General features: G+C 29.7%; 1 protein-coding gene across 1 annotated transcript; it reads left to right on the forward strand.

The window, feature by feature from the left end:
- The first annotated feature begins 3,689 nt into the window (after nucleotides 1-3,689).
- LOC129312006 (uncharacterized) lies at nucleotides 3,690-17,408 on the forward strand. Its single transcript, XM_054954541.1, has 3 exons — nucleotides 3,690-3,837; nucleotides 7,044-7,182; nucleotides 16,242-17,408. Exon 3 carries the CDS (start codon nucleotides 16,515-16,517, stop codon nucleotides 17,169-17,171), a length of 657 nt encoding a protein of 218 aa, XP_054810516.1. The 5' UTR covers nucleotides 3,690-3,837; nucleotides 7,044-7,182; nucleotides 16,242-16,514; the 3' UTR covers nucleotides 17,172-17,408.
- The last annotated feature ends 9,771 nt before the right edge of the window (nucleotides 17,409-27,179 follow it).

The raw sequence follows: 27,179 nt of genomic DNA on the forward strand, positions 1-27,179 counted from the left end.
TATTAAGGGATAATCAAACTTTTAATCATCTAATTTATTTTAGTTTAATTGATTCCTTAAATTTAATTTTTATTGATTTGTTCCCTTACATTACATTTAGTCTTAATCAGTTTTATTTTAAGAATGAATTAAGTCTTTTTCTGGGTTGCTGCAAGTTGCAATTCTTATCTAATTGAAATATCTTTAATTTTAATATTGAAATTGACTTCAATAGATCTGACTTCTGGCTTCGATAAATCTTTGATGAGCTGTCGCCCTGTCTTTTCTGCAGATATGCCTTATTTTGCTCTTTTGACTGATATACTGAATATAATAAATTGTTATTGTTTTCATGTCCAATTAATTATATATGCTCAACCGTGGTTATTTTCCCCATTTTTAAATAAATCCCTATTTAAAATTTTCATATTTAGTGTGAATTATAATAATTGTTTCCCAAAAATATTGTCTAAAAGTTATAAGTCTTCAGTTTTAATTTGGCCAAAAAAAAACGTTATCAGTCTACACACAATTAATTAATGGTGGCATTACTTACAAGTTAAAATGAGACATGTAAATATTCTAAGTTTAATAAAAAGTGCTACACCATTTTTTATTGTGATGATATAATATATATTATAGTCAAGTCTATATATGAATGATGAAAGCATAAATAATGTATGTGTCGGTTGTGTGTAGAGATGTAGAAGAATCAATAATCACTGAGAGAATAATATTGGCATTATTCTTGAGGTTACTTCTAAGCAATAAACTGTTTTTGGAAGAATGGAAATGGCGAGATGCAAGGGAGGAAACTGGATGGAAAAGACACTGCTTAACAATTTATAGATAAGGGATGGTAGATTTTTTTTCTATTTTTTTATTTTTTTTATTTTTTTACAATCCCAAATCTGGACTGTTCAGATTAGGTTTAGGGGCGGTCCAAATTCAAAGTGTCATTTTTTTATTTTTATTCAAATAAAAAATTATAAAAAATGATAAATCTTATCATTAATTTGAATAATTTAAATTTAATATTAATGTTTCAAATTTAATTTTTAAATTTTTTTATAATTTTTATAAATTAACTATTTAGATGTATAGTTTAGATGTAAAATATTTAACTTGTAATTTTTTAAAAATATTTTTTTAAAAAATGGTTGTCATTAGATATTTGCACTATCTAGAGGATATCTAGATAGTCAATTTATAAAAATTTAATATTGAATTTAAATTATTCATATTAAATCTATACTGTTTAGAATATATTACTATATTTATTTGAATAGTTGATTTATAAAAAATTTAAATGTTACATATGGATCATTAATATTAAATTTAAACTGTCCATATTGATTATTAAACTCATTAAAATTTTTATAATTTTTTAATAAAAATAAAAAATAAAACATTAAATTTAAGTCATTTAAATTAAATCTAACGATCTAGATTTGGGTCTGGTGCAACGGAGGCTTCTCCTGAGCAAAACCGAGTCCCTTAATTAAAGCTTAAAAACTTTTAGAATTGAATGTCATGATCCTTCTTACAAGTAGGAAAGGACTTACGCCACGTTTGACATCAAGGGTTGAATTTTAAAGAATTGGGAATAAAATTGGATATAAGATTGAAAATGGGAATGACTCTTAAAATTATATTTTGCTATGACATGAAATTAAAAAAAAAAAGTAAGACTTGAATCAAAACAAAAATTAAGCAAAAGACTCAATTATCTCTGTGATCTTCTTCAATTCTTTCATGTAACTAAGTTCAAAGCATCTGCTTAAATAAGACCTTGCCACCTAAAACTAATAAAATTAAACCAAAAATCAACTTCAAATAAAAAAATATCACCTTGAGAAATCCAAAACAAACGTACTCAATTACTCATATCACCTGTAATGTGACAAACTAACAATCTCATCGATCCTTTAGAAAATCATTTTTATTTTTTAAAGCATCGATGGGATTGATGGAAAAGATGTTGTCATGGGTGGTAAGCGATACTCTCAATTAGTTTTGAAAAATTTCAATTCTAGAATTGATTTTCTAATATTAAGAGATGTGGTGATGTTGAATAATCTTATTTAGGATGAGATTAGGATTGGAATTTGATTTCTCATTATTTCATACCCATCAGGCAAATATGGAAGTTTGTTATTGTGCAAAAGTTTGAAATCTAAAATGAGACTAATCATGATTGCAACAAGGACTTATGTGTGTCATATATATATATATATATATTGAAACACATATAGTATAATTTAAACACATTTAACCGAGAAAATAATCATTCATATAATCATGTCATGAGAGTTATTTCCCTCCTCAATAGAACTTAAGAAGTAAAACAATTTTTTAAAGTTTTAAAAACTTGACACTATCAAAAACATTACTCTCTCCATTTAAAAATATAAAATATTTTTTGAAGAGTTAGATGTTAAAAAATATAAGATATTTTTAATCTTTTGAGGTGTAACATTGCCTTTCTTTAAAAGTGCCTCTATTGATAATGAGTTTATATTTATTATAGGGTGTTTAATAAAGGTAAATATAAAAAGATATGATTAGTTTAAAATTAGATAATTACTTTATTGAGAGATAAAATTTAATTAAAAATATTTTATATTTTTAAATAGAGGGAGTATATTAAAAGGTAATATAATTTTACACTGCACTAATTCAGGCTAATGAATAATATTCTCTTTATGTCATGTAATATACCACGAAACTTCCAAGGGATATAAAATAACCAAATTCATTTTTACTCAACCACCTCCCCTTTGAAATTTTGTAGGTATACGTGGTAAAATTTGAGAGGATGTTTATAAAAAAAAAGGAGAAATTTATTTGGTTACACATGATGTGATATTATGAATTAGAATTATGTATAGTCAATACTCAATCATTTAAAAAAAATTCCATAAGGTTAATTATGACTTTCACAATGTAAATTAAATCAATCAAATGAGATTCTTGTACATATACATTATATATATTTTGACATCATTTTATGTATAATATAATATGAAACATAAATAAAGTCGCATTTTATTTTCCTCAATAGCATTAAATTATTAAATATTAATCATTTAGTTAGTATTTATAAATTATATTTAATTAATTAGCACAAACAAACAAAAAAGTTAGTCAATGTTCTTGAAATAAAAGTATAACTCAATCTTTCTAAAAATACCCTTAAACTCAATAATATTTATATCAAGAACATTGTTAAAAAAATATCAATTGGTTCATAGATTTTGTAAAAGGTTTTAAAAATAGGAGCATGCAAAAATTTAAAAGGTGAATTTTAAATATAAACGAGGGAGAAATATAATATTAGTGGCGTTTAAAACCTGAAATTAGCCAAAGAAAATAAAGTAATATGATTTTAGATTTACACTAATTCAATTCCAGTTCAAACTAATAATGAATAAAGTTCTCTAGATATGTCAAAGGAAACTACTGCGAAACTTCCGAAATATATAAAACAACCAAATTTATAATTTATTAATCAACCACGTGGCCTTGTTGGATGATGATTACAAAACCAAATTGAATAAGTCAAAGTCCACGAAATGATTTAGTACAGACATATCATAATGTAAAATTGTGGACTAGAATATATATAGTTTTAATTTAAACCGGTTTACAAGTTGGCTATAAATACAAGCCACTTTCATTCATTCAAACCAATACAGATTCTTCTTCACTATGTGCATTATTGTTGAGGCCATGCAGCGATAAGAGTACAATGTCACGGGCTGAGAGTCTGGCACAGTACACGGCGCCCGTGCGGCGTCCATCCGTGACAACAAGCTAACATTTTATATGGAGTAGCAAGGAGATGTATTTCTATAGGTATAAATTCCCTTCCTTCTTATATATAGAGTATTTTTTAAAAATTTATTTTATTCTTAAATATAAGAGATATCATAATATTTTTGAGTAATTAAATAATTTTATCTTTGTTATTTCAAAAGAGGAGTATATTAATTGTATGCTTTACCTACCATTATGATATTAATTATAATATTATTAAGAGTAAAATTAAAATATTGTTGTAGTTTTATGTGCTTTCAACTAAATAATAAAATTTTGAAAAAAAACATTACTTTTAATCCTTGCACTTTGCTTAGGTTTTAATGTAGTTCCCTGTACTTTTTTTTTTTGTGTTACAAGTTCTTACACTTTTCTCCATATACAATGTTAGTTCTTACATTTTTAGAGGAACATTGATGTGGCATAAATGATATTATTAATGTTGATATATCAATTAACACTATTAATTTTGTGCTTACGAGTCAAACTAATGTTGGCATGAATTTTTTAATAAGCAAAAAATAAAAAAATAAAAAGCTTATATCAACTGAAATAAAAATGCTGACAAGGATTTTTTAACAAGTAAAAATTTAGAGATTCTAGTTCAGTCTTTTCATTTCATTTGATGTATTTTTTTTATATTTTTACTTATTAAAAAATCCATGTCAACATTTTTATTTTATCTAATGTTAAGCTTTTTTTTTTAAAAAATTGCTTTATTAAAAAATTCATGTCAGCATCAGTTTGACATGTAAAGACAAAATGAATGATTTTAATTAACATGTCATCATTATTAATACCATTTGTGCCATGTCAATATTTCTTTAAAAATGTAGGATCCAACGTTGCAAACAAAGAAAAATATAGAGATCTGAAATATATAAAAAAAAATAATTACAAGGACCTATACTGAAATCCAAGCAAAGTGATGGAACCAAAATTATTATTTTTTTAAAAGTTTATTGGTATATAAAATTTAATTAAAAATACTTTATATACATGAATGAATAGAGTATATGTTTATGTCTCTTGTGATAATTACATGATATTTAGTCCCCCTGGCCTCTCTCTCACACACGTACATGTAAAAGTATAAATAATAATAGCTTTAGAGTTTAAAAAAAGTTGGTTATTTCTCTAAATTACTCTGTCAGGTGCATATATAATATATAATAGCATTTAAAAAAACTCTTTATTTAGCCTAAAATATAGAATATTTGGTATTTTTTTCAATTATACTTTTACTTTATTTATTATTTCTTTTAAATAAAAAATTTAATGAAGTAAGGTTTCAACTAATTTTTTTTTTAAATCATCAAGTGGTTACCAATATTTTAGACTGTGAAGTATGAGATTTTTTTTCCCCCTTGATAAACTTCGTTCCTTCGTTAATGATGATCATTTATTGCCATTTGTCACTATTTCCAACATATCTTGTTAAAAACAATTGATTTAAATTAAGGGGAAAAATATTGGAAAATCTTATGAATGTAGTGCCTCATATTCTATCCAACTGCAATGCCCCATACAGTTGGATATTAATTTTATACACACACACATATATATATGAGCACATGTATAATATATATTGTTTCTATCAAGAGTTCAGCTTCTGATGAATTGCTGGATGTTTTCAATATTAACATGCCCCCCTCCAATTTATTTTATAAGATAGTTTTTGAAAGTGATTTAGGATCCCAAAATTAAATATAAGATGTTTTGAAAAATAAAGTTTTATTATGATTATTTCAATATTATTTACCTCTCATTATTTCACTTCTTAAAATAAATTTCTGTCCCCCCTTTTGCTGATGAATGGAATTTTTAAAGCTTTATGTAATAGTTAAAATTTTAAATTATATTTAATAAACTTTATTGATATATCCCCTTCATTCAATATTGTAAGATATTTTTAACTAAATTATACCTCAAAATGAGTTAGTTAATTATTTTTAAAATTACACATCCTTTTTATGTTTATTTCTATTTAATAAAGTATTTCAATAAAAAAAATATTATTAATTACACCTATTTTTGGCCAATTAATTACACCCTATGATTAAATGTGTTTTTGGAAATCTATCATTAATTTTACCTTAAAAAACATAAGATATCTTCTATTTTTCAACATCTTATATTAAAAAGATGCATGCCTGATATTTTTAAATTGAGGGAGCATGTAACCTTGCCAAAAAAAATTATAAATTGAAATGAGTGGAGTATATGCTATTTTTAATTTTTATTATGAGACACTTTTAACCATTTTATTGTAATAAAAAGAGATGGTAGATTCATTAAATTTGTTAGGAAATTATAATAAATTAAAATTTTAATTTTACCTCTCTTTAAATGAAAAAATTTTTAAATTTATATTACATTCTCTTATAATTAATGATTTTAAATATGAATAATATTAAAAAAAACATAATGAATACTTTATCCAGTTCTTTATATTAGGGACAAAATATAGGGACCTGAGATAGTACTTTTTATGATATTTTTTTTATTTACAAAATCAATCGAATACTTAATTAAGATAGTTAGGCATAAGTATATCCTATTATCTTAACTATACTTGGAGGACACATTTTTATTGGATGTCCGCGAAGACACATTACTAATTTTCACAATATACCAAATTTACCCATTCTCTTGAAGCAAACAAAACGTTCCTAACATAAGTTTCTAATTTTTCTGTGAATATTTTTTTTTTTCGCCAAGAATTTTTCTGTGAATGTTAGACTTTATGATTACTCGTCTTGATATATCCCATGCACTAAGTTAATTTTATAATATTTTCATTTGTAAAAAATTATCTCGTATATCTAATATACATCCCAACCGAGTCATTTTAATTCATAAAGTTAAATCAAAACCTTTGTAAAAGACATTGAGCAGGCTTTAGTGCTAATCCAACTGTCATTGGTTAATTTTATAGTTAGTATAAAGATTTTTCTTTTTATGATTCTGGTCTTTTAATTTTGCTTTAAAATGTAGATTTCTCTTAACTTGTATATATAATTTTTTTTAAAAAGTCAACGGTAACATTACTTTACATTTTGTAGCATGAGTTAAGAATAAAAATTAACAGTAAATTACAAAAACAAAATAATATCTAGTCATACAAATTACTAGTTACTATAGAAAAAATTGATTATATATGGTAAAAAAATGTAGAAAATAATTAAGTTACTTGAGTGAATGAGAATTAATAAATATACTGAATAATTCTTGGAAATGAACAGAAAAAGAATGCGATTGGACGAAGAAGAAACAATGGAAATCAACAGCACCGAAAAGGTGTGACCAGAAGACTCTTCATTTTTTTGTGGCAATGATCATGGAGACACATCCATCTAAATACGTGGCAACAAAAAATATTCTGTATGTATTTCACCCTACTATTTAAAGGAAAAATACTTTTAAATGTTATACTATGTTTTTGTGCCCATTTTGATTTTTGAGGGGAAAAAAATACTAACTATGAATTAACATGCGTTTAGAAATTTCATTTATTGATTGCATTACATTCTCTTTTATATTTAAAAATTTTAAAGGATTATACTTTTTCTTTTGGCAAAGAAAGAGGGACTTGGCCAACCTACCTTTGTGATGTTTGTAGGGTGCAAGAGGTATTCGAAATCAAACCAGAACTAAAAATTTAATCACACTAAATTGAATTCAGGTGGGATTTGAATAGATGAATTTTTTCATTTAATAAATTTTACATTTGAAATGTCAAATTTAAAATCTTTTATTTGGGTAGTACAAAAATCCACATAAGAATGAGTTGTCTTACTTATATGACTTATCCATGTCCACATATTTAGGTAATATTGAAAGAGATTGGTTGAGATTTGAAATAACTATGGTAGGTTATATTTTTGAAACTTTAAATGAATTGTAATAAAAAAAATTGATCCAAATTTAGAAAACTTTATATTTTCAAAAATGTATTCGGTCCAAATTCAAATTAATCCTCTCACAAATCCAAATATAACATCAGTTTATTTGTTTGTTTAGTTTTCTTCTTTATCATTCAATATTCATAAGATTATGAGTCATCATGATGACTAAATGAAATTGAATTTTCAGCCAATGGTCTTATAGATAGATCCTTCCTTAAAAGGGCATTTTTGGGCCACTAGAGACCCAACCCTTACAGGCTTACGCTATCAAGGTTTTTGTTCTTCTCTTTTTTTTTTTGGGCCAAAAACAAAGTCCATTTTATTAAGATAAAAAAAAAAAAAAGAGTGCAAACACTAATCAGAAAAAACATAAAGTAAAGGAAAAAATCTAGATATAACCTACTTAAAAAAAAAAAAAAATCAGACAGAAAGCAGTAAAAATGAATACAACATACCCTAACCCAAGAGCTTAAATCAACCTATTCCCTCTGGATCATGCAAGTTGGCAAAAAAATTAACCCCATGAACATCTTTCTTCTTCACATCAGCTGTCACAAGCAAGTCAGCAGAAGGTGCTGCTCCATCAAACCATCCATTAGAACACACCTCCTTACAACCCATCATTGCCAATCAGTTTGCAACCTCATTTCCTTAGCGAGCCACTAAGGAGAAACACACCCTACTAACCAATCCTTTCAAAGAATTTCTTGCACCAACTGCGCTCTGCCATTCACAACTCAGACCACCTTTTCCTTCCAAAAGCTTGAATAAAGTTTCACAATCAGTCTTCAAAACCACCCGATAACTTTCGAATTTCCTTTCAATAAACCAACCTTCCTTAATTGCAAGGCATTCTGCCATAAAAGGAGACACTACCTTCACGCTTGGCCCCAAACCACCCACAAAACAACTATTAGAATCACGACATACAACACCTACACCATCTTTCCCACTCTTAGCAAAAGACCCATCCACATTTATCTTCACAGAACCCACACATGCATGGAGGTGTGCACAATAAACCACGATCATAGTTTTGTGTAAAAAAATGCTGTTGCAGCACCACTTCCTTCTTTCTCATTTCTCTTCAATTATCTACCATACTTATAGCATTTAGAATCACACGCTCAATACACACCCGCTGTCCTCCAAAAAGCCAATCACATCTTCCTTTCCAAATGCCCCAACATATTTCAGCAATAGGCTTTAACATCTTCCTCTTTCCTGCATCAACAAGCCCAGACTACACCTAAACCAACAAGCTTTAGCCTAAGGACACATAAATAATAAGTGCTCACAAGTCTTAACCTGTTCATTACATATTAGGCAAATAAGAGCGTCAAAGCACTTCGTTTTATATAAAGCACTCTTAGTTGCAATAGCACCATTCATCACATGCCACAAAACTTGTTTTACCCTTGGTAGAACATTCAAACTCCAAATACTCTCCCAAATTTTAGGAGAAAGCTGGAACGACCTGCTAGGATTCCTCGCACGAGCCTCCATCAACTCCTTCCTTTGTTTCTCATGTGCAATATGATGACCTGATCTAACAAAATAAAAACCATCCCTACAACACACCCAAATCAGCTTGTCAGCACATTCAATCATAGGTATGTTGATTTTCAATATTGCCTCATAATTTGCATTAGAAATAAGAGATCTAATAAGATGAAGATCGCAATTGCCATCATTCTAGCAACTTCTTGTCCTCTTCTGGCACTCCTTTTTTCAACTTTCCTCTATTTAAACCTGGGATCCGAGCATCATCCTATGCTCTCCGTTCAGAGCTTCTACCAATTCTCCACACAATTATTCGACAAAAAAATCCCCACCTTCCAATATACTACTCTAACACCACGAAGCCTTACTTCCTTTTTTGGCCTCTAACAGCCCACATTTAGAAAAATAGAGGCCTTTCAAGAGCTTGCATTAGAAATCATCAGACTCTTGAATTAATCTCCAAGCTGTTTTGGCTAATAAAGCTTTGTTAAAAGCCTTAAAATTACGGAAACCCAACCCACAATCTTTCTTTGAGCAAGTTAACAATCCCCATCTCTTCCAATGAATTTTATTTCCCCCCTTCTCATTAAATCCCCACCAAAAATTTGAAATAATCATGTCCAGTTCTTTACATGACTTCACTGGAAAATTAACACAGGTCATTGGATAAACATGAATTGCATTAGCCACTGCCTTGATTAATACTTCCCTTCCAGAGAAAGTAAGTAATTTTTGCTTCCATCCTTGAACCTTCAAAACCACCTCATTTCTTACAAAAGCTAAACCCTCCACTTTACTTCTTCCCTAAATTACAAGTAGACCCAAATAAATTTCTGGTTGATTAGCTTCTGGAATTTTGAGAATGTTACTCACTTCACCCCTCAAATCATCAAGAATATTTGATGAAAAGAACAAACAAGATTTCTCAAGATTAATTTCTTGACCAGAAGCCTTACAATAAACCTCAAGTATTTTCTGTAGGACAGAACAATTTCTCTAATCAACCTTAATGAAAAATAATGAGTCATCTGCAAAATATATATATATATATATATATATATGTGAAAGCACAGGGCACTCCTTCGCTAACCTTATCCCCTCAAAGTCACCTCTCTCCACATGATAATTCAACATCTGAGAAAGAACATCAGCAACAATAATAAAAAGGTAGGGTGAAAAAGGATCACCTTGTCTTATTCCCCTCTTAGGCTAAAATTTTGAAATCTTTCTTCCAGAAATAATCAATTCAAATGTAATAGGTGAAACACAGAAAATGATTTTGGCAACCCAGCATCTATCAAAGCCCATTTTCAACAATACTTCTCTCAAAAAATCCTACTTCACATGATTATAAACCTTGCTCATATCTGCCTCAATAGCCACCTCAAACTTCTTCCTATCATGCTTGTGTTGTAGAAAATGAAAGGCTTCATGCGCCACACAATATTATCTTGAATCATCCTTCCAGCAATAAAACCTCTCTGCTATTGAGTTATGCATCTATTCATCAAATCCCTCATTCTATTAATCATTATTTTGGTAATGACTTTGTATACCACATTGCACAAGCGAATGGGCCTAAAGTGACTTACTGTTTCTAGTTTGTCAACTTTAAAAATTAAAACAATACTGGTCAAATTAATCATATTCAGCTCCAGATTACCTTTGAAAAATTGAATCACCATTTCACACACTTCTTCCTTTACTTCTTTTCCATGAGGTATGATAGAAAAAACCAGAATAGCCATCTAGTCCTGGTGCTGTCGAAGCATTAATCTGAAATATAGCTTGTTCAACTTCTTCCTTCAAAATTGGTAACATCAAACTAGCATTATCCTCATCAAAGATAGTCCTCCTTACATACTGTAGAGCTTCATCCGTTGATCTAGATCCTGATGAAGTAAAGAGTTTCTTGTAAATGGAAAAGAAGGCTTTTGTTCTCTTCTACTCTTCATTTTTATGCACGTGCCAAAAAGAAATTTACTTTTGGCGTTTCTGCATCATCTAATTTGATATTATAAGTTCTCAATTAAAAATTTCTCCAATTTTAATTCTCAAAAATAAAATTATCTTTTTGTAGAACAAGTTCCTTATATATATATATATAAAATAAAATAGTAATAATTTTTATCACCACTCATATAGATGTGATTTTAGTAACTTCACACACACACACGCAATTTACTTAAAATCGAACCTTTTATATCTTTCTCTCTTTAACTATATATTTTTATAACTGTAAATTCAATATAATTTATTTAAAGAAGAGTCGCAGCAAAATTTCAAAAGATCATATTGATGATTATTAGATCTTTAATAATTCTTTTTAAAAAAAATGAGTTGCTAATATTGATTAGACGATTGCAAACTAGGTCCTAGTTGCAGACTACAAGAGTAAAATATACCAATCTACCCTCTATTTTATCTTTATTATAGGGACTTTTCTTTTATTTTTAAAACCTATTTAAACATCACTTCACTTCTATTCATATGAGAGTAAAATACATTGACGTTCCTTTTATTTTACATTAATTTTATATTCCTTTCTTCTATTTTAAAAGCTTATATAAGCCCTTCTTAAAATAATACTTACTAAATACAAACTTTCCTTCTACTTTTAGAATTTCATTCTATCCATCTAATCATTAATTAACTGTTAAGTTTTATATATTGAACTAAAATATTCCTCTTTAAACATAAATTTTATCTAAAAATCATTTAAATCATCCCAAAAAAATTTAATGGATATTTTTTTACATTTTCATTCATATTTTAATTTTTTCAGTTATAGAAAAATATTTATTTAATATTTTTTTAAAAATAAAATTTATAAGTTTGATAAAATAATTATCAAGCATATATTTTAGGAAAAAACTTAATGAAATAGAGATTTAATAAAATAAATGATTAATTAGTCAATGTAGTTTATGGTTATTTTTACTTAAATTTTTTAATTTTAATATTATTTTTTAATACAATATTTTAAAGTTATTTTTTAAAATATCATCATACTTAATTATTTAAAGTCCCTTAAACTGGGGTCAGAGTGAGAATAATTAGATTATAAGGGTGAATTAATAATTTTTTTTTTTTCAACAAAATTATAAGTAAAAAATTAAGTATTTAAAAATATTTTATAGAATATTTTTAATGATGTTAAAAATTGAAATAAAATATAGGCTTTGACAATGGAAGAGAGGTATATATAATTTTAGCAAAATAGAGGGAATGCAGGTGTACACTACTATTTATGTAAACTTTTTTTTACATTTTTTTAAAAATTTTAAATATTAGGATGATAAAAATACTATTTCAAACACATATAAATTAAAATTTATTAAAATAAAAAATTTTGACAAAGACAAGGAGTTAGGAGTTTAATATAATGAGAAATAATTTAATTTATATAAATTATATTTATTATATTAATTTTAATATTTTTAAAAAATGTTTATGTAAATATAAGCGCAATGCTTTTAAAAATAGTAAGGGAGAGAATATATTAGATTATAAGAGGAATATTAGTAATTCTAATTTTTTTATTGGTTTTAATTAATGTAATAAAACATTTTAGAATCATAAATGGAATCTTCTTACTAGTGTTGAAAAATTGATTAAAGTTTAGATTTTTGAATACAAAAGGAAGGCCTACGTACATAAGTTTAACAAACTTGAAAGAAGGTAATTATATTTTACTCAATTAAAAATTACATTTAAATCTTAAATGTATTATTTAGCCTTGAAATTTTTAAATTTTCATTTTTTTTTTGAAATTATTAATAATTAAAGTATTATTAATTTATTATTTTAAGACTTAACTATTATTCCCCCTCTATTTAATATGAATTTGGGTTTTGCATCCAATATTTCAACTGACAAGCGTCCCGTGATGGGCCTAATATATAGGCAAATAGATCAGCCTAATTGCGTATACAAGAATGTTATGTTATCTTCTTAATTATAAAGCCCAGTTTATTTATAACGGTTTGACCTTCTCTAATCTCTTGGGTTTCTTTTCTTATTTTTGGTAATATCTCTAGTCTAGTTCTTTTTCCTCAATGGGCAAATGATCTTGTTGACTTAAGTCAAATAGTATTTGTACAGCCCAGTCTACTTGGGTTTTCTAAAGGTTATCTCCTTACTAGGCAAATGAATCTTATTGTTTTATAAAAAAAAAAAATTGTTATTGACAGACTTAACACATGAATTCACCCACCTGATTGTTTGGAAAAACAAAAAAAAAAAATTTCAATATAATGGAAGAAAATTGTAAAGGTGAACAGAGTTTTTTTTTTTGTGAAAAAAAATAATTTAAAAGGGGAACGAGCTTACTCATTATATAACAATATCTTTTTTTTATTTTATAACACTCATTATTATCAATTTCAATATGCCAATAAAAATAATTTGATCTTGACTATAAATATTGCAATTTATTTTTAACTTAAGCCTTGATATTTTTTTTTTAAAAAAGGGGAGTAGCCACTTTAGAGGTAACAAAATGACTTCCTTCCAGGATTCCCAAGGAAAACGAGGCTTATTTTATATATATATATATGTATATATTTTAATTTTTCAAAATAAAAAATATTATAATTTTAACAGGGAAGATATATCACTTAGAAACTATAAAAAGTTTCCATCTCCATACGCATTACTTCCTCCATCCTTAATTCCTTATATGTGTTTTTTAAAACCTTATTTTATCCTTAAACATAAAGGGTGATAATGATATTTTTAAATAATTAAATAATTTTACTCTTATTTTAAAAAATGAAATAAATCATTAATTCAATTATATGTTTTTTTTACTATCATTATGATATTATTAGAAATAAAACTGAAAAATTATTGTGTTTTTATATAAGTTTAACTAAATAATAAATTTTTATTGAAATATAAAATTCGATTAAAATACTTTATATATAGGGATGAAAGGAGTATTTATATATTAGTTCAAAAAATCAAAGAAATCCAAAGTCTCAAGCATCCACGATATTTTATTCTCAACAGGAGTAACTTATTTTTAGTTATGAAATTAACTTCTACGTTCTAACTTCTAACATTATTTTTCATTATCCTAATTAATTTCTTACACTGTCTCCCGCCGCCCCTATCGTTTGTTGACCGCGGAAATAATATGCTTGTTTGAATAGATAACTGCCACTTGGCTGGGAATTGCTCCAAAAGAAAAAAAGAAACATTAGATAATGATCAACTGACTGTCATCCACGTCGGCCCCTTGTGTAGGAAATGACGGTCCATATAATTGGGACGTATAAGCTGGTAAAAAAAAAAAGAAAAAAGAAAAAAAGGGACGTATAATAATATTTACAAAATAAATGGGAAAAGAGAGGAGACTCGTCAAAATTATAATCATACGCATACGCACAACAAAACAAAACATTAAATATTGTAGAGTAATATATGGCTTGTCCTGTTTTCTTTTTTAATTTTATGATGTTAGAACAATTTTGTAGAGTAATTTTGAGAATAAGTTTTGGAAATAAACAATTAAAAAATTATTTATGTTATTGACATAGTTGTAATTAATAAAACATAATATTTCATAAATTTATCTAATTTTCAAAAATAAAAATTAACAAAACATCATAAAAATGTTGTCATTTTTAAGTTTTTCATAACAACTTTTAACTTTTTTACTTTTTAAAATAGATAACAAAAAACACATTTTCAAACATATTTTTTGTTTTCCCAAATAAAAAATCATTCTAAAGACAAGTAATCAAACAAACCCATACTTCCTTCTATCTTATTCATAAAATATAGAAAAGAATTTTTTGTCATATTTATAAGTCACATCATTAAATTTTTATTTCAATTTTATCTTTTTACTCTAATTAAATATTGGTGAGAGAAAATATGTTATGATATGTGTGTGTAATAGGGATAAAGTCAAAAATTTATTAAATTTTTAAATAAATTAGTTTTTGAGTTTTACTAAGGTTTTAATTTCCTTGATTTCCATAAAATATATTAAAAATATCTTTTTCATAGATTAATTTCTCTTAAAGTACAGAGAAAATAAAGATAGATACAATTCAACTAGATTTATTGTATATACAACACAGATTGAGAGAATTGGACTTTCAACCGTGAGAGCAAGATCGATACACACACACACACACACTCACGCCAATATAATCTAACATGCTTCTTACTATTGATTATTAATAGATTATTAATTTAATATTAATATTAAATGGATATGACACATGAATGTGCACGCACAACTTAGTCTTCAGTGTATCGTATAACTATTACATGGCCCCAAAAAATAAACAAAGTTATCTCTCATGCCCTTTGAAGAAACAACGACGCATATAATCAACATCATGCTGTCATCAATTACTTCTCAATTTCTATAATATTTGCAAAAAACATTCACATGAGATTAAAGTGTATTCATTTGGCAAGGAAGGATGTGGGATCAAATGCCTCTACCAATGTAATGAGGACTTTGTTGGTGGGTGAACAGTGAGATTTAGTTTAATGATTTTAGAAGTTATGAGCCAAATTCTTATCCACTTGACTAACCTTTATTGTATTTACAGATATCACTTTTCTTAAACTGTGAGGTACTCAAATTTAGTGCCCATAACTTTGAGGGTTATAGGCAAACCAACCTTGTTAGTATTTATAAATAACACTTCTCTTAAAATGTGAGGTGTTTATATTTAGTACTAAATCATATGCCATATAGGATACCTTTGTTGGTATGCTTTGTTTGTTTTGTGTTTTTTTTTTTCTTCATATTGATAACCTGTCATATTAGTGCATGGTTCCACCTTTGCAGAATATTTGTTTGGTTGATTTATTTTTGAATGGGTCTCATGTTTTTAAAATATACACCTGTGCAATAAACAGTTCTAGCTATTTCAAATTCTTCTAATTTCACATAGGCATATGTACATGTGTGTGTGGATCTTTATCATTTTGAATATAGAGTTTTTATGATTTTCTTGCACTTATTTTTATGCATGCATGCTTCCCCTTTGTCTTTTTATAAAGGTACACAAGTAGGACTTCAACTCTGAACGTAAGACGGCTTCATACAATTAAAGCAAAATCTGTCATATCTTATTTTAAGATCGAGGCACGGTTATGTCCTCATTTTGATAACGTAATACTTTCTAGAATGTGGTGGGGAAAGAGAGGAATAGGGTTTCATCGTCGTTCATTCAATGGATAAGTGACCACCATATATATAACATGCCTCCCCACTTAATCTATAAATAGAGATCAGTGAGGGCTAGTTTGGTGTCTGTTCAACCCTTGTCAAACATGTCTATGTCTTCCTCTGAGTCTGATCATCACCATAGGGAATTCATGGAACTGGTTATTGTTCCAACCAATCCATTCACAAAGACTAAAGAAGCAGACGAAGGAGAGAGTGTGAGGAAGCTATTGCCTACTGACTCATCCAACTCGATCCCGCCGTTCCCATATGATGATCCTCCTCTCTCTGAATCTGCTCCTTCTCCCACAGCTCCAAACCACCAAGTTCAAATCCAAATCCCAGAACCCAACCCGCAACCTGATGATGCCGACCTGACCCACCCGGTGCTGGAGATAATTGAGAGTCAAGAGCTTGGAAAGGCTATAATTGTGATGGCTGTGCCCATGTTGATGGGTCTATTCACTGCTTATCAGTATTTCACCAGCACTGTGGAGATGAGCGTGGTTGTGATCAGCCTCTGTCTTGCTTTTGCTTCCATCTTGAATGGAATCCTCTCGAGAAAGACCTGTCCCAAGTTATCGATTCTCCTTCTCATGTCAGGAATCGTCTTGATGATCCTGGCTTTCTATGCCTATTCGGGTATCATTTTACCCGTCTACCTCAAATGGATACCCGTTGCCTGTTTCTTCCTTTCTATTTTACCACTTGCTCCAGTTTTTGTTGGCGTCATCTACAGCAGGAGGAAGAAGGCCAACAATTAAAAGTGATCTTCAAAAGACACATCCATCTTAAGGAGGCATAGCTAGAGATTTATGGTTATATGTATCACAAAACCTAAACTAGTAGTCTCTAGTTATATATTTGTTATATAATCTGAACTTTGTAAAGGTGAGCAGATAGCATACTTTTGTGTATATGTGGAGTTACCGTAACGATTATCATACTATTTGTGTTATGATATAAATATTAAATAAGATTTAGTAGATATTGTTATGATATATTATTTATCGAGATTTATTTTGTTGAGATTTACAGAATACTTTCTATTTACTAGTCATTATTAAGATGGTCTATTTTTGTGTATATATTAAGCTTTTCATATCAAAAATGCACCATCACATATTTTTGCATCTCCATTTCTTTCCCCCATAACTTCTTTCAGTTTGATCTCCTTTGCTTGGATTTGGTAATTAGCTGCACTTAAATAAAGTGGATGGATCCATTGAGCAACTCTTCCTCCTCCAGCCTTCTTTCTTCACACACACACGTACCCTAAGACACTATACTCACATCTACCATATTCTTATCACCTAAACTTGCTTTGAGCGACTATATTCTAACAATGAATAAGTATGTTTTTAGACGGAATTCCGTACATGAGTATCTGTTGGAAGGTTGAAGTAGTCCGAATAATATTAATTATCTGGTTGTTGATGACACCATATATATAAAAGGTCATGTATCCCTTTATATTGAGGCAGGTAGATCCATTGACCAATTCTTCCTCCTCCAGCCTTCTTTCTTCTCGTCACCCTTAAATGAATGGTAGATCAATTATTTCTTGTTAAAATTGATTTCTTGTCGATATTTTGTTTTTTTTTGGGGTTTATTATTTCTGTTATTTATCCAATGAATTTTGTTCAATTTAATGTGGTATCACAAGCACGTCGTTTTTCCGATGGAAAGAAATTAGATGTTCAATTCAAGCAAGCACACATTCTCCTCTTTATTTCTTCTTTATTATTATTTTTTTTGCAAAATCGACAAACCCCTCTTTAATTTCGTTTGATACTTTGAGCCAATGAATTTTTTTTTTCTAAATTGGACGTGGAAAAAAAAAATAGAGAATTGAAAATTTCAGATTAAGTGCTCCCATAGATTTCGCATTTATTTTTTCAGAGTATTTTCTTATATAAGCACTCCAATAAAAGCGCTATTAATGTACGCATTTCTCATATAATTACGCCTTTGCTTAGTCAAGATGTCATTTTTGCTTAATTCTTGATTGAAATCAACCTCGGCAACCAGCGTTAGTTTTCTAGCTAATGTCCGCATCCCGTTTCATGATATGTCTTGGTTATCCAAGATTTGTTTCACCGGTGTCAGGAGTCACAATTAGATCAATTTCTTGGTTCTCCACTTGCTTGTTGTTCTGTTCATGGTTTCTTGGGACTTCAAGATTTTCTGTCTACCCCACTCTGAGTTGAAGTTTCATATTCTTTATTTCAAGGCTTATTCAGATTATTGTTTGCCCGTTGTAGCCATCAAGAGTGGTATCAATGTTCGAGCGAGCTACATGAAGTTATTTTTCCTGAAGTTGAATGGAAGAGTGGTCATGATTTTAATTTGTAGTGAATGATTTTTATTTTGGATAATTTAAAAATAAAAATTTTTTACCTGAATATCTTGTAATTTTCTCCCCGCGTGTTACAAGTTTTCTGTAAATCTTTTAGAATAATTTCGAAATTTATAGCTCATTTCCGTGTTAGAAATTTGAAAGTTTATATTATGAAATTTTGCGTTTTTCAAAAAAATTATTGTTCAACCCTTCAAATTTAACAATGTTGGATTTCTACTAGGAGCCGCCTTTTGGTTCAATGGCACCTTATACTCCCTTGAAAGAGGGAGCGGGTTGTTGGTTCTATGCTGCATGGAGTGAGGGGGTAGGCATGTGTGCGTGTCACCGTTCCTTATGAGAGAATGGGTAGGTATGTGTGGGTTTTGTATATGATTTATTAAAAAAAATGTTGGAATTTGTATTGTAAGCCCATAATTTTGTTGAACTCTTTCGTTTTGTTATTAAAGATAAGAAACTGATCGGCAGAATTAATTGTTCATGAGCTTCACTAGTTAAAGAAAAGTGATAAATTTTTTTTTTTGAGCAAAACTGACATTCATTCACAAAATATAAAGAATTAAACTAATACAAACTACAACTAGGAGAGGTCAATCTAGCTATCATCATTCACCTCCTTTTTGGAATAGAAGGTGAGGAATGATCAAAGATGTACCTAGCAAGAGAATTAACATTACAATTAACATCCCTATAAATTACACCATTCCTAATAATTAACTCCTTCCTTTTTCAGGCTAGCTTCCCCCTTCTCTTTTTCCCAAGATATGATGCAATAACCATACATAATGAATGAAATATTAGAGATAACATAGCAGAGTGGAGCAATTCCTTCAAGGTGTGGAGTCAAGAAACCACACAAAAAAAGTAAAAACTGCCAACATCATTATGGAAGATCCAAATATCAAGAAAAAAGTGGTGATTCTATGTCAAGTATTGCGAAGCAAAATGCCATTAAAGATAGAAGGAATGGCAATTGTGATTGAAATTGTGATTGTGGACATCTCGATGCTTCCATAAGCCTAGTACTCAGTGCCATTCCTATTGCAATAGTGATGGAAATACTAGCCAAATGCTTTCCTAGTTCTTGCTTGTCGAAGATATCCATAGTATAGAGCAAATTGAATCTTTTCACCAACTCATTATTTTAGTTGCTGGGTGTGAATTTTCCCATCAATAACAGTCACATTGATGTCGATTATATCATGGAAGCAGTGACGAATCAGAAATAGGCATAAGGGGTAAAATTGAAAATTATTTAAAAATGAGGGCAAACACTAATGTTAATAAGAAAAATAAAAAAATTTCTCAAGGGCAGTGAAATTGTAGGGGGCCAGCGCCCCCTTGGCCCCCTAGATTCGTCCCTGCATGGATGGGAAGGTCCCTTCTTTCAGTACTACTTGTTGTTCCAGCTTGCGGCAGCTTATCCATCTCTCTAGATGATGAAAGATTATTTGCTAATGAAGACAGAGCAGCAGAAACTGAAAAGGAGTGAAATTCTAGTTTGATGGCGATATCAATCTTAACAACTTTTTAGGATTTTAACTCTGGGTATTGTGGTAGAGATTGTTGTCCAGGATCATTGTGAGGAGTAGCACTAGGAGGATGTCAATAAGATGAATTGAAGGATAAAGACATAAGAGTTAAAATTAAAGCCAAAAGAAGGAGCTCTGGTTTAGGTGTTTTTGGCAAAATCATCATAGCTAATTTTCTCCAGTGAGCAATAGATGGTAACAAACAAAACTAAGGGATCGTTGTTCAAGGCAGTAGAAACTATGTAAGGGACAAACTATGAAGGGACAATATGGCATGGGTTATATGGTGATCGATTTGATCCTAATTTTATGATTGGGGAAGATGTGTGCATGCGATTACTTAATTACTATACAAAATACAACCCTTTCATATTTTCTTCTACAAAAGAACTCCACTCTTTTAAAAGGATCATCGCTGAATGACCTAAGAGTACCTGTACACATTCTAGGAGACTTTGTCAAAGACGAAGACTCTTTCCTAATCCTTCCCTCCCTTCACATAGTGGGAGTGGGGCTTAATTTAAAAAAAAATTAAAAAGACCTCACTCCCTATGTGAAGGCAAAGAAGGGGCCAAGGGGAGTAAGGCGAGAGTATTAGTGTAACATCCTGAATTTTAATCCCTTAATTAACTAAGCTTAATTATAATAATTAAATAAATTATAGTGGTATATGGTTAGGGAGGTTTAATGACTGCCTTTGGGTTTGTTTCAACCTTAATTATGAGTTGGGTATAGAGTCGGGCCAACTGAGCATCAAAAAGAGAAGAAAATAAAGATTAAGTGCTATTGTGCCACACGTCGTGGTGTGAATCACATTCAACACGGTGCATAGACACAACACATGCAAGAAGAGGATCTCTCTATGCCATGCACCGTGGTGCATGTAGTATCCATCATGGTGCATAGTTTTTTGCAATTTATCAGTCACAAACTGAGGTAGAAATTAAAGAGAAAGAAGGAGAAATTGAGAACCAATAACCTGAGCTTTGCTACGGTTTGTTCTCGGATGACATTGGGAGTATTTTGAATGCTACAAACACCAAATGTAAGTATCATACTCATTAATCTCCCATTCTATTTCACATTTAATGAAGTTTATAGTTAGGGTTTGATAGTAGGAGATAATATTCAGTCTATATAGGTTACAGGTCTAAATCTATTGACTCAAATAGAATTAATGGGAGTCTATTAGAGTATTTAAACCTAGGTATATTAATTTTTAGTACTTTTAGTGATGGGCCTCATTATTATGCGAAAATGACATTAATGAGAATTGTTGGAAGAGTGTAGTGCCATTAATGAGAGTTTAATAGCTCATTAATTTTATTGAAGACTAAAAAAAGAGTTAATTAACCCAATGGATAGGCCCAAACTTATAAAAAGTGGGCATTAGATAATCTAAAAGTGAAAAATGAGAGTTGAAATGTGTGTGGTTGTCAAAGTTGATGAATTAAGGAATTGATAATTGTAGATGGAGCTCTGAGACACCATTTCAGCTTGGGAATTCAAGCTTGGAAGCTAGACTATTAAGGGGTAAACCTTTGACCTCTTAAAGGTTTGGCTAGTTATATGTTAATTGCTATATGATGTGAATTATATGTTTATCATGCAAATTATGGTTTGTGAATGTAGGTAACATGCAATGAAACTTTGTGTACACATAATTTTCTTGATGTGTGTTAAACGTGTGATAGTGATTGTGAAGTGAGCTTTGAAGTGGCAAATGTGATGTTCAAAAAAAATTTCCCTTTATAATGTGTTTTGAATGAGTGGTTGATAATGAGTATGATATAAATGAGTACAAGAGTTTGAAAATGGATTGTTGTGATAAGTGAGAATAATGTTATGAAATTGAATTAGATGCTCACTTAGGTAGCGCATTGTTGTGAGCCCAACATGTTGATTGTAATAATTAATAAATGAGAATGTGAAAATGAGAGAGCATCGCATGTGCTATGATTAATGGGTAGGAGTTTGCTTAGGGATTGGGGGTAGAGAAAATTTATATGGTATTTAGGCTTCCCTCCAATGCATAGGGACATAGCCTTGTCCCACAGTTTATCAAGGGATCATCCCATAGTTTATTGAGGGACTAGAACCTAGTTTTCTCTACTAGTTTATTAAGAAGAACAGCTTAAGATATATGACACCTCAGATATTGGAGAGTAGGATAAGTCATGGTCTGAGAGTAATTTATGTGGTCTTTAGCTTGGACACACCTCATGATTGGTAAGCTTAATTAGTCTAATAACATGGATAGAGCTCTATTCAATGTTATAGCTCATGATTTTAGTTGGAGAAAATAAGGAGCGTATAAGGTTGGTTAATCATTGTCTATGTAAGTATATGACGTGTCATGTGTTTTGAGTTGTGACAAGTCATGTTGATATATTAGATATGGTCACATGTTTGAGTGTCTTGTGACAATGTACCCTGTAATGAGATGAAAATGAACTAAATGAGTAATGATAAGTCATGATATGTGTGTAATGCATGTTTGAGAACTTGGTTTTATATACATGTATTTGACTTCAATTAATATATAATTGCATAGGGTAGGTTTTTTCTTAGTTACTGAGTAGCTAGACTCACCCTTTTCATTTAACATTTTACAGGCTCTAGCTTTGGTATAAAGAGGGAGGAAGCTCAAGAGGCTTAGGAATTAATACATTTCTACTATATGCCTTTAATATATGTTTATTTTGTGTAATAGAATATTGTTGCCAAATCTGGGTTGCATTTCATTTACCCTTGCACTATTTGGTTGTTTTAAGTATCTAGATTGTATTTTAGGCCCTGAATGGTTGTGTAGGATAAGTTACATATGTTGATAGAGCCAAAATACTAGTGCAAATATAGAAATGATGTTTTAAACATGTTATGTTTGGTTTTAATGTAATGCAAGGCAAATTACATTCCCCTTCTGTTTTTAGTGAAAAAGGAGTTGAAAGTAATTTGTGTTATATTGGTAAGTGAGTGTGTATGATGTGCTATATTTATAGTCCTAGTAACAATGGATATGGTTTGAGTGTTAGGAAAAGCTTTTGACACTTATTTTAAATTTTAGACACCCTTTATTGCAAAAAGTTATGAAAAGTGATAAAAATGGGTTTGGGTATCCAACTCTTTGGGGTGACTTGTTTTAGGAGTGAAACTCATGCATTAGCTAGTTCATGAGAAGAACTTTTTATATACACCTAGGTCATGTCATTTAGATGTTGGACGGAAGATTAAGGCATGTTGAAAGTTCTCCAATTTTGTTGTCAAATGACAGTAAAATCAGCTGTCAAGAAAATTTGCAACATGTCATGATGCATAGGTACTTGAGTCATGGCATGTGGCACAGAGAGCAACATGCCAAGATGCGATGTGCGCAAGCCGTGGTGCATTGCCTTGTTTTACAGCAAATAAGTTTTTTTTCAATTGTTTTCAGTTTTTTTCACTCCTTTGAGGTATCTCATGTTTCCATAACTTGATTTTACTCTAATATAAGAGTTTATGAAAGGTTTTAACTCATTTTGATTATAAAAAATTAGGATCCCTTGATTTAAAATTAAAACTTGATAATATACTAAATGGGTTAATCCTTTAATTATCATGAGTTTGATTAGTTAATGGTATTTAGTAGAGGAGATATTACAATTGGTCCCTACTCCTTATCAACTTAATTTAGAGTATGACATAGTCTTCTAGAATGCATAAAACATGTTCTAGAAGTATTTATACATGGAAATTAAGGAACAGAAGTTTTGCTTGTGATTTAAACATATCTAAGGTCATTGATTTAATTATCTCAAATTATTCCACCCCTTGGATGGCTGCAAAATAGAGCCATGTGAGGGCAGAAGAAGGGAGCCAAGCGAAAGATAAGAAGAGAGTTTGGTCCCTCTACTCCCTATCAACTTAAGACTATGACACAGTCTTCTACAATGCACAAAACATGTTTTGAAAGTTTTTAAGAAAATACTATTTTAGTCTCTGTACTTTGCTCGAGTTTTGGTATAAGTCCTTGTACTTTTTTTGAGTGCTCCAGGTCCCTACATTTTTCTTTGTTTGCAACATTGATCCCTACATTTTTATAACGACATTGACGTGGCATAAATGGTGTTAATAATTTTGACATGTAAATTAACACCCTTAATATTGTACTTATATGATAAATTGATGTTGACATAAATTGTTTAATAAGATTTTTTTTAAAAGTCTACGTAATATGAAATAAAGATGTTAATATGAATTTTTTAACAAGTAAAAATTTAAAGATTCCAAGTCATCCTTTTTATTACATTTGATGTAGGCTTTTTTACTTTTCTTGTTAAAAAATTCATGTCAGCATCATTTTAACACGTAAGTATAAAATTAACGGTGTTAACTGACATGTTTGTGTTATTAACATTGTTTGTGCCATGTCAATGTTCCTTTGAAAATGTAGGACCAACATTACAGACAGAGAAAAGTATAGAGACCTAGAACATTAAAAAAAAAGTCCAAGAACCATAAATAAGGTTTTGCCAAGTTTTTATATGTGCGTGGAAACTAAGGAACATATAGATCTTACTCTACTACAATAAATATGGCTATAGAGGATAGTTATTTTGTTTAATAAAAGGCAGTTGACAACCATCCTCTATCAAAGCATCCTTTATAGGAAAAACACATATAGGATGGTTAGAGAACTGTCCTATATAGGTGGAAACATAGAATGATCATAAACAAACCATCCTATATAAGGTTCTAGATTTAATCAAGTCTGGAACCTCTAACGCCATATAGGACTGTTATGGCCACAATCATACAAGTGTCTATATCTAGGTACTATGGGAAAGTATCATAACACCTTTTGCAGACTCTTCCCATTCTTCTTATAACGTGATGCTAAACATTTAGGGCATTTTTTTAATAACAATTCATGTTCATTTTTGAATAAAATGTAATCGTTTGAGAAAGCAAGTATCTTCTCGTTGCTCAAGCCAATGAATTTCAACATCTTTTTGCATCATACAACTATCTTAGAAGTTTGTTGTCCTTCAATAGCAATTCATCATGTAAATATGAAAGCAAGTTTGTAAAGCTTATATCACTTTACCCGCCTTTTGCTTTAAACCTGTACAATTTCAACACCACGGTCAACTTTAACAAGTGTTTCCTAGCACTAATATACAATGGTGTTCTTGCATCACTTCTCAACCTTTGAAGTATTTCAGGACAATCATTAAGTTCTATTTCAATTGCATTATCCATCTCTTCAACATAAACACAATCTACCTTATCTAGACTTTTGTCAAAGTCATCTACCACATTGCTACAACTACTTCTAGTCGTGTCCTTTGCCTCTCCATGCTTATGCCAACACTTATAATTTTGATCAATTCCATTAACCATTAAATAGTCTTCCAATTCCCTTATAGTGGTTGACCTCATAAGTCCACATCTTAGACAAGGGCATACAATGCTCTTAGTGCCTCCCTCATGTTCAATGCTAACCTTAATAAAATATATCACCCCCTCTAAATATTCTCTCGATTATTGATTTGGGAGATGTGATAAGTGGTGGCTCAATCATTGTAAGTGCAAGATAATAAATAATTAACTACTAATACAATAATGCATTACTCATAAGCCACTTGAAGTTCATTTTGCTCCTTAATAAACAATCTTTATTATTCTAATAAGCCATAATTTTCTTTAAAAGAAAATTCTAATAAAAGTACTAACTAGTTGTTAATATTTTTAAATGAAAATTCGGCAACATAATGACTTAAAATTAAGGCTTTCCTGAGCACTTAGCGTTCTCTTCAATCCAGCCATTACTTTCAACAATAAAAAAATTGTCCAACAATAAAAAGAAAAATATTTCTAATTAGAAACTGCATATATAATTCATGTGGGAAAAATTACCTGTCAATGTAATTTTTTGATGCTTTCTTGCATGCTTACATTTTCAAATCCTTTTAGACATGCACATATTTTCTATTCTTGCTCATGTTTCTATTCTAGGGAGTTGTTCAATATATATGTTTTTCCCTTTATGTATTTTCCACAATCAAAGTGAGTAGTTAGAAAAATGCCATGCTTATAAATTCAGCAACATGCATTTCACACATGTTTTTCACATAGTTTAAAAATGCCATGTTTCTATTTTAAGATGCATAGCTTAAAAAAATTACTAATTATTTCACACATGGTTTTACACACACACGCAAAAGAGAATGCTAACAATATTATTAAAATTAGGACTCTCAATTGAAAATTTGATAGTATGACAACTTAAAATTAGGACTTTCCTAAGTACCTAGCCCTCTCTTCATACTTGATTTCATCCTATACAATCTAATTAGACCTTATTCAACCCAACAATCTAATCTAAACAACATTCAATAATCTAACATTCAACATTCAAAAATCTAATGTAAACAGCATTAAAGAGGAAGAATAACAAGTTAAAAAAATTATCACTAGCAAAAACATTATCAATAGCAAGTTAAAAATTACTAAAAAAACTAACAAAGGTAGGCAGAGGAGCTTTAACATGAGTAGGAAAGATGATTATGTAAAATAGAGGAGCTTTTAACATGAGTGGGAAGATTAGGGAAGACCAAGAAACAAATGTTATTTCTTACACAAACAAAAGATCAAAATATCATTTTGATCAACCAATTTAATCAGCCACTGGATGATTATCAAATCACCATTATTAGCAAAAATACCAAAAGTAATTAAAAAATATATATTTTTAATAATATCTTATTACATTATTGTTTAAACTGAAATTGGAGTACCAAGCCTAATTATAAAGGTTCCTGAAGCCTAAACTAGAGGAAGAAGAACTCAGGCCAATTATGATCTAGCCTTGTAGAAATAAGTGGGGTGGTACATTTTAG

The sequence above is a fragment of the Prosopis cineraria genome, unplaced genomic scaffold (genome assembly GCF_029017545.1).
Source record: "Prosopis cineraria cultivar Desert tree isolate PC_DT_omini unplaced genomic scaffold, ASM2901754v1 PC5, whole genome shotgun sequence".
Lineage (NCBI taxonomy): Eukaryota > Viridiplantae > Streptophyta > Magnoliopsida > Fabales > Fabaceae > Prosopis > Prosopis cineraria.

Bases quoted from the DNA above. Each gene is read 5' to 3' on its own strand.
- LOC129312006 (XM_054954541.1), top strand. From the start codon at position 16,515: ATGTCTATGTCTTCCTCTGAGTCTGATCATCACCATAGGGAATTCATG.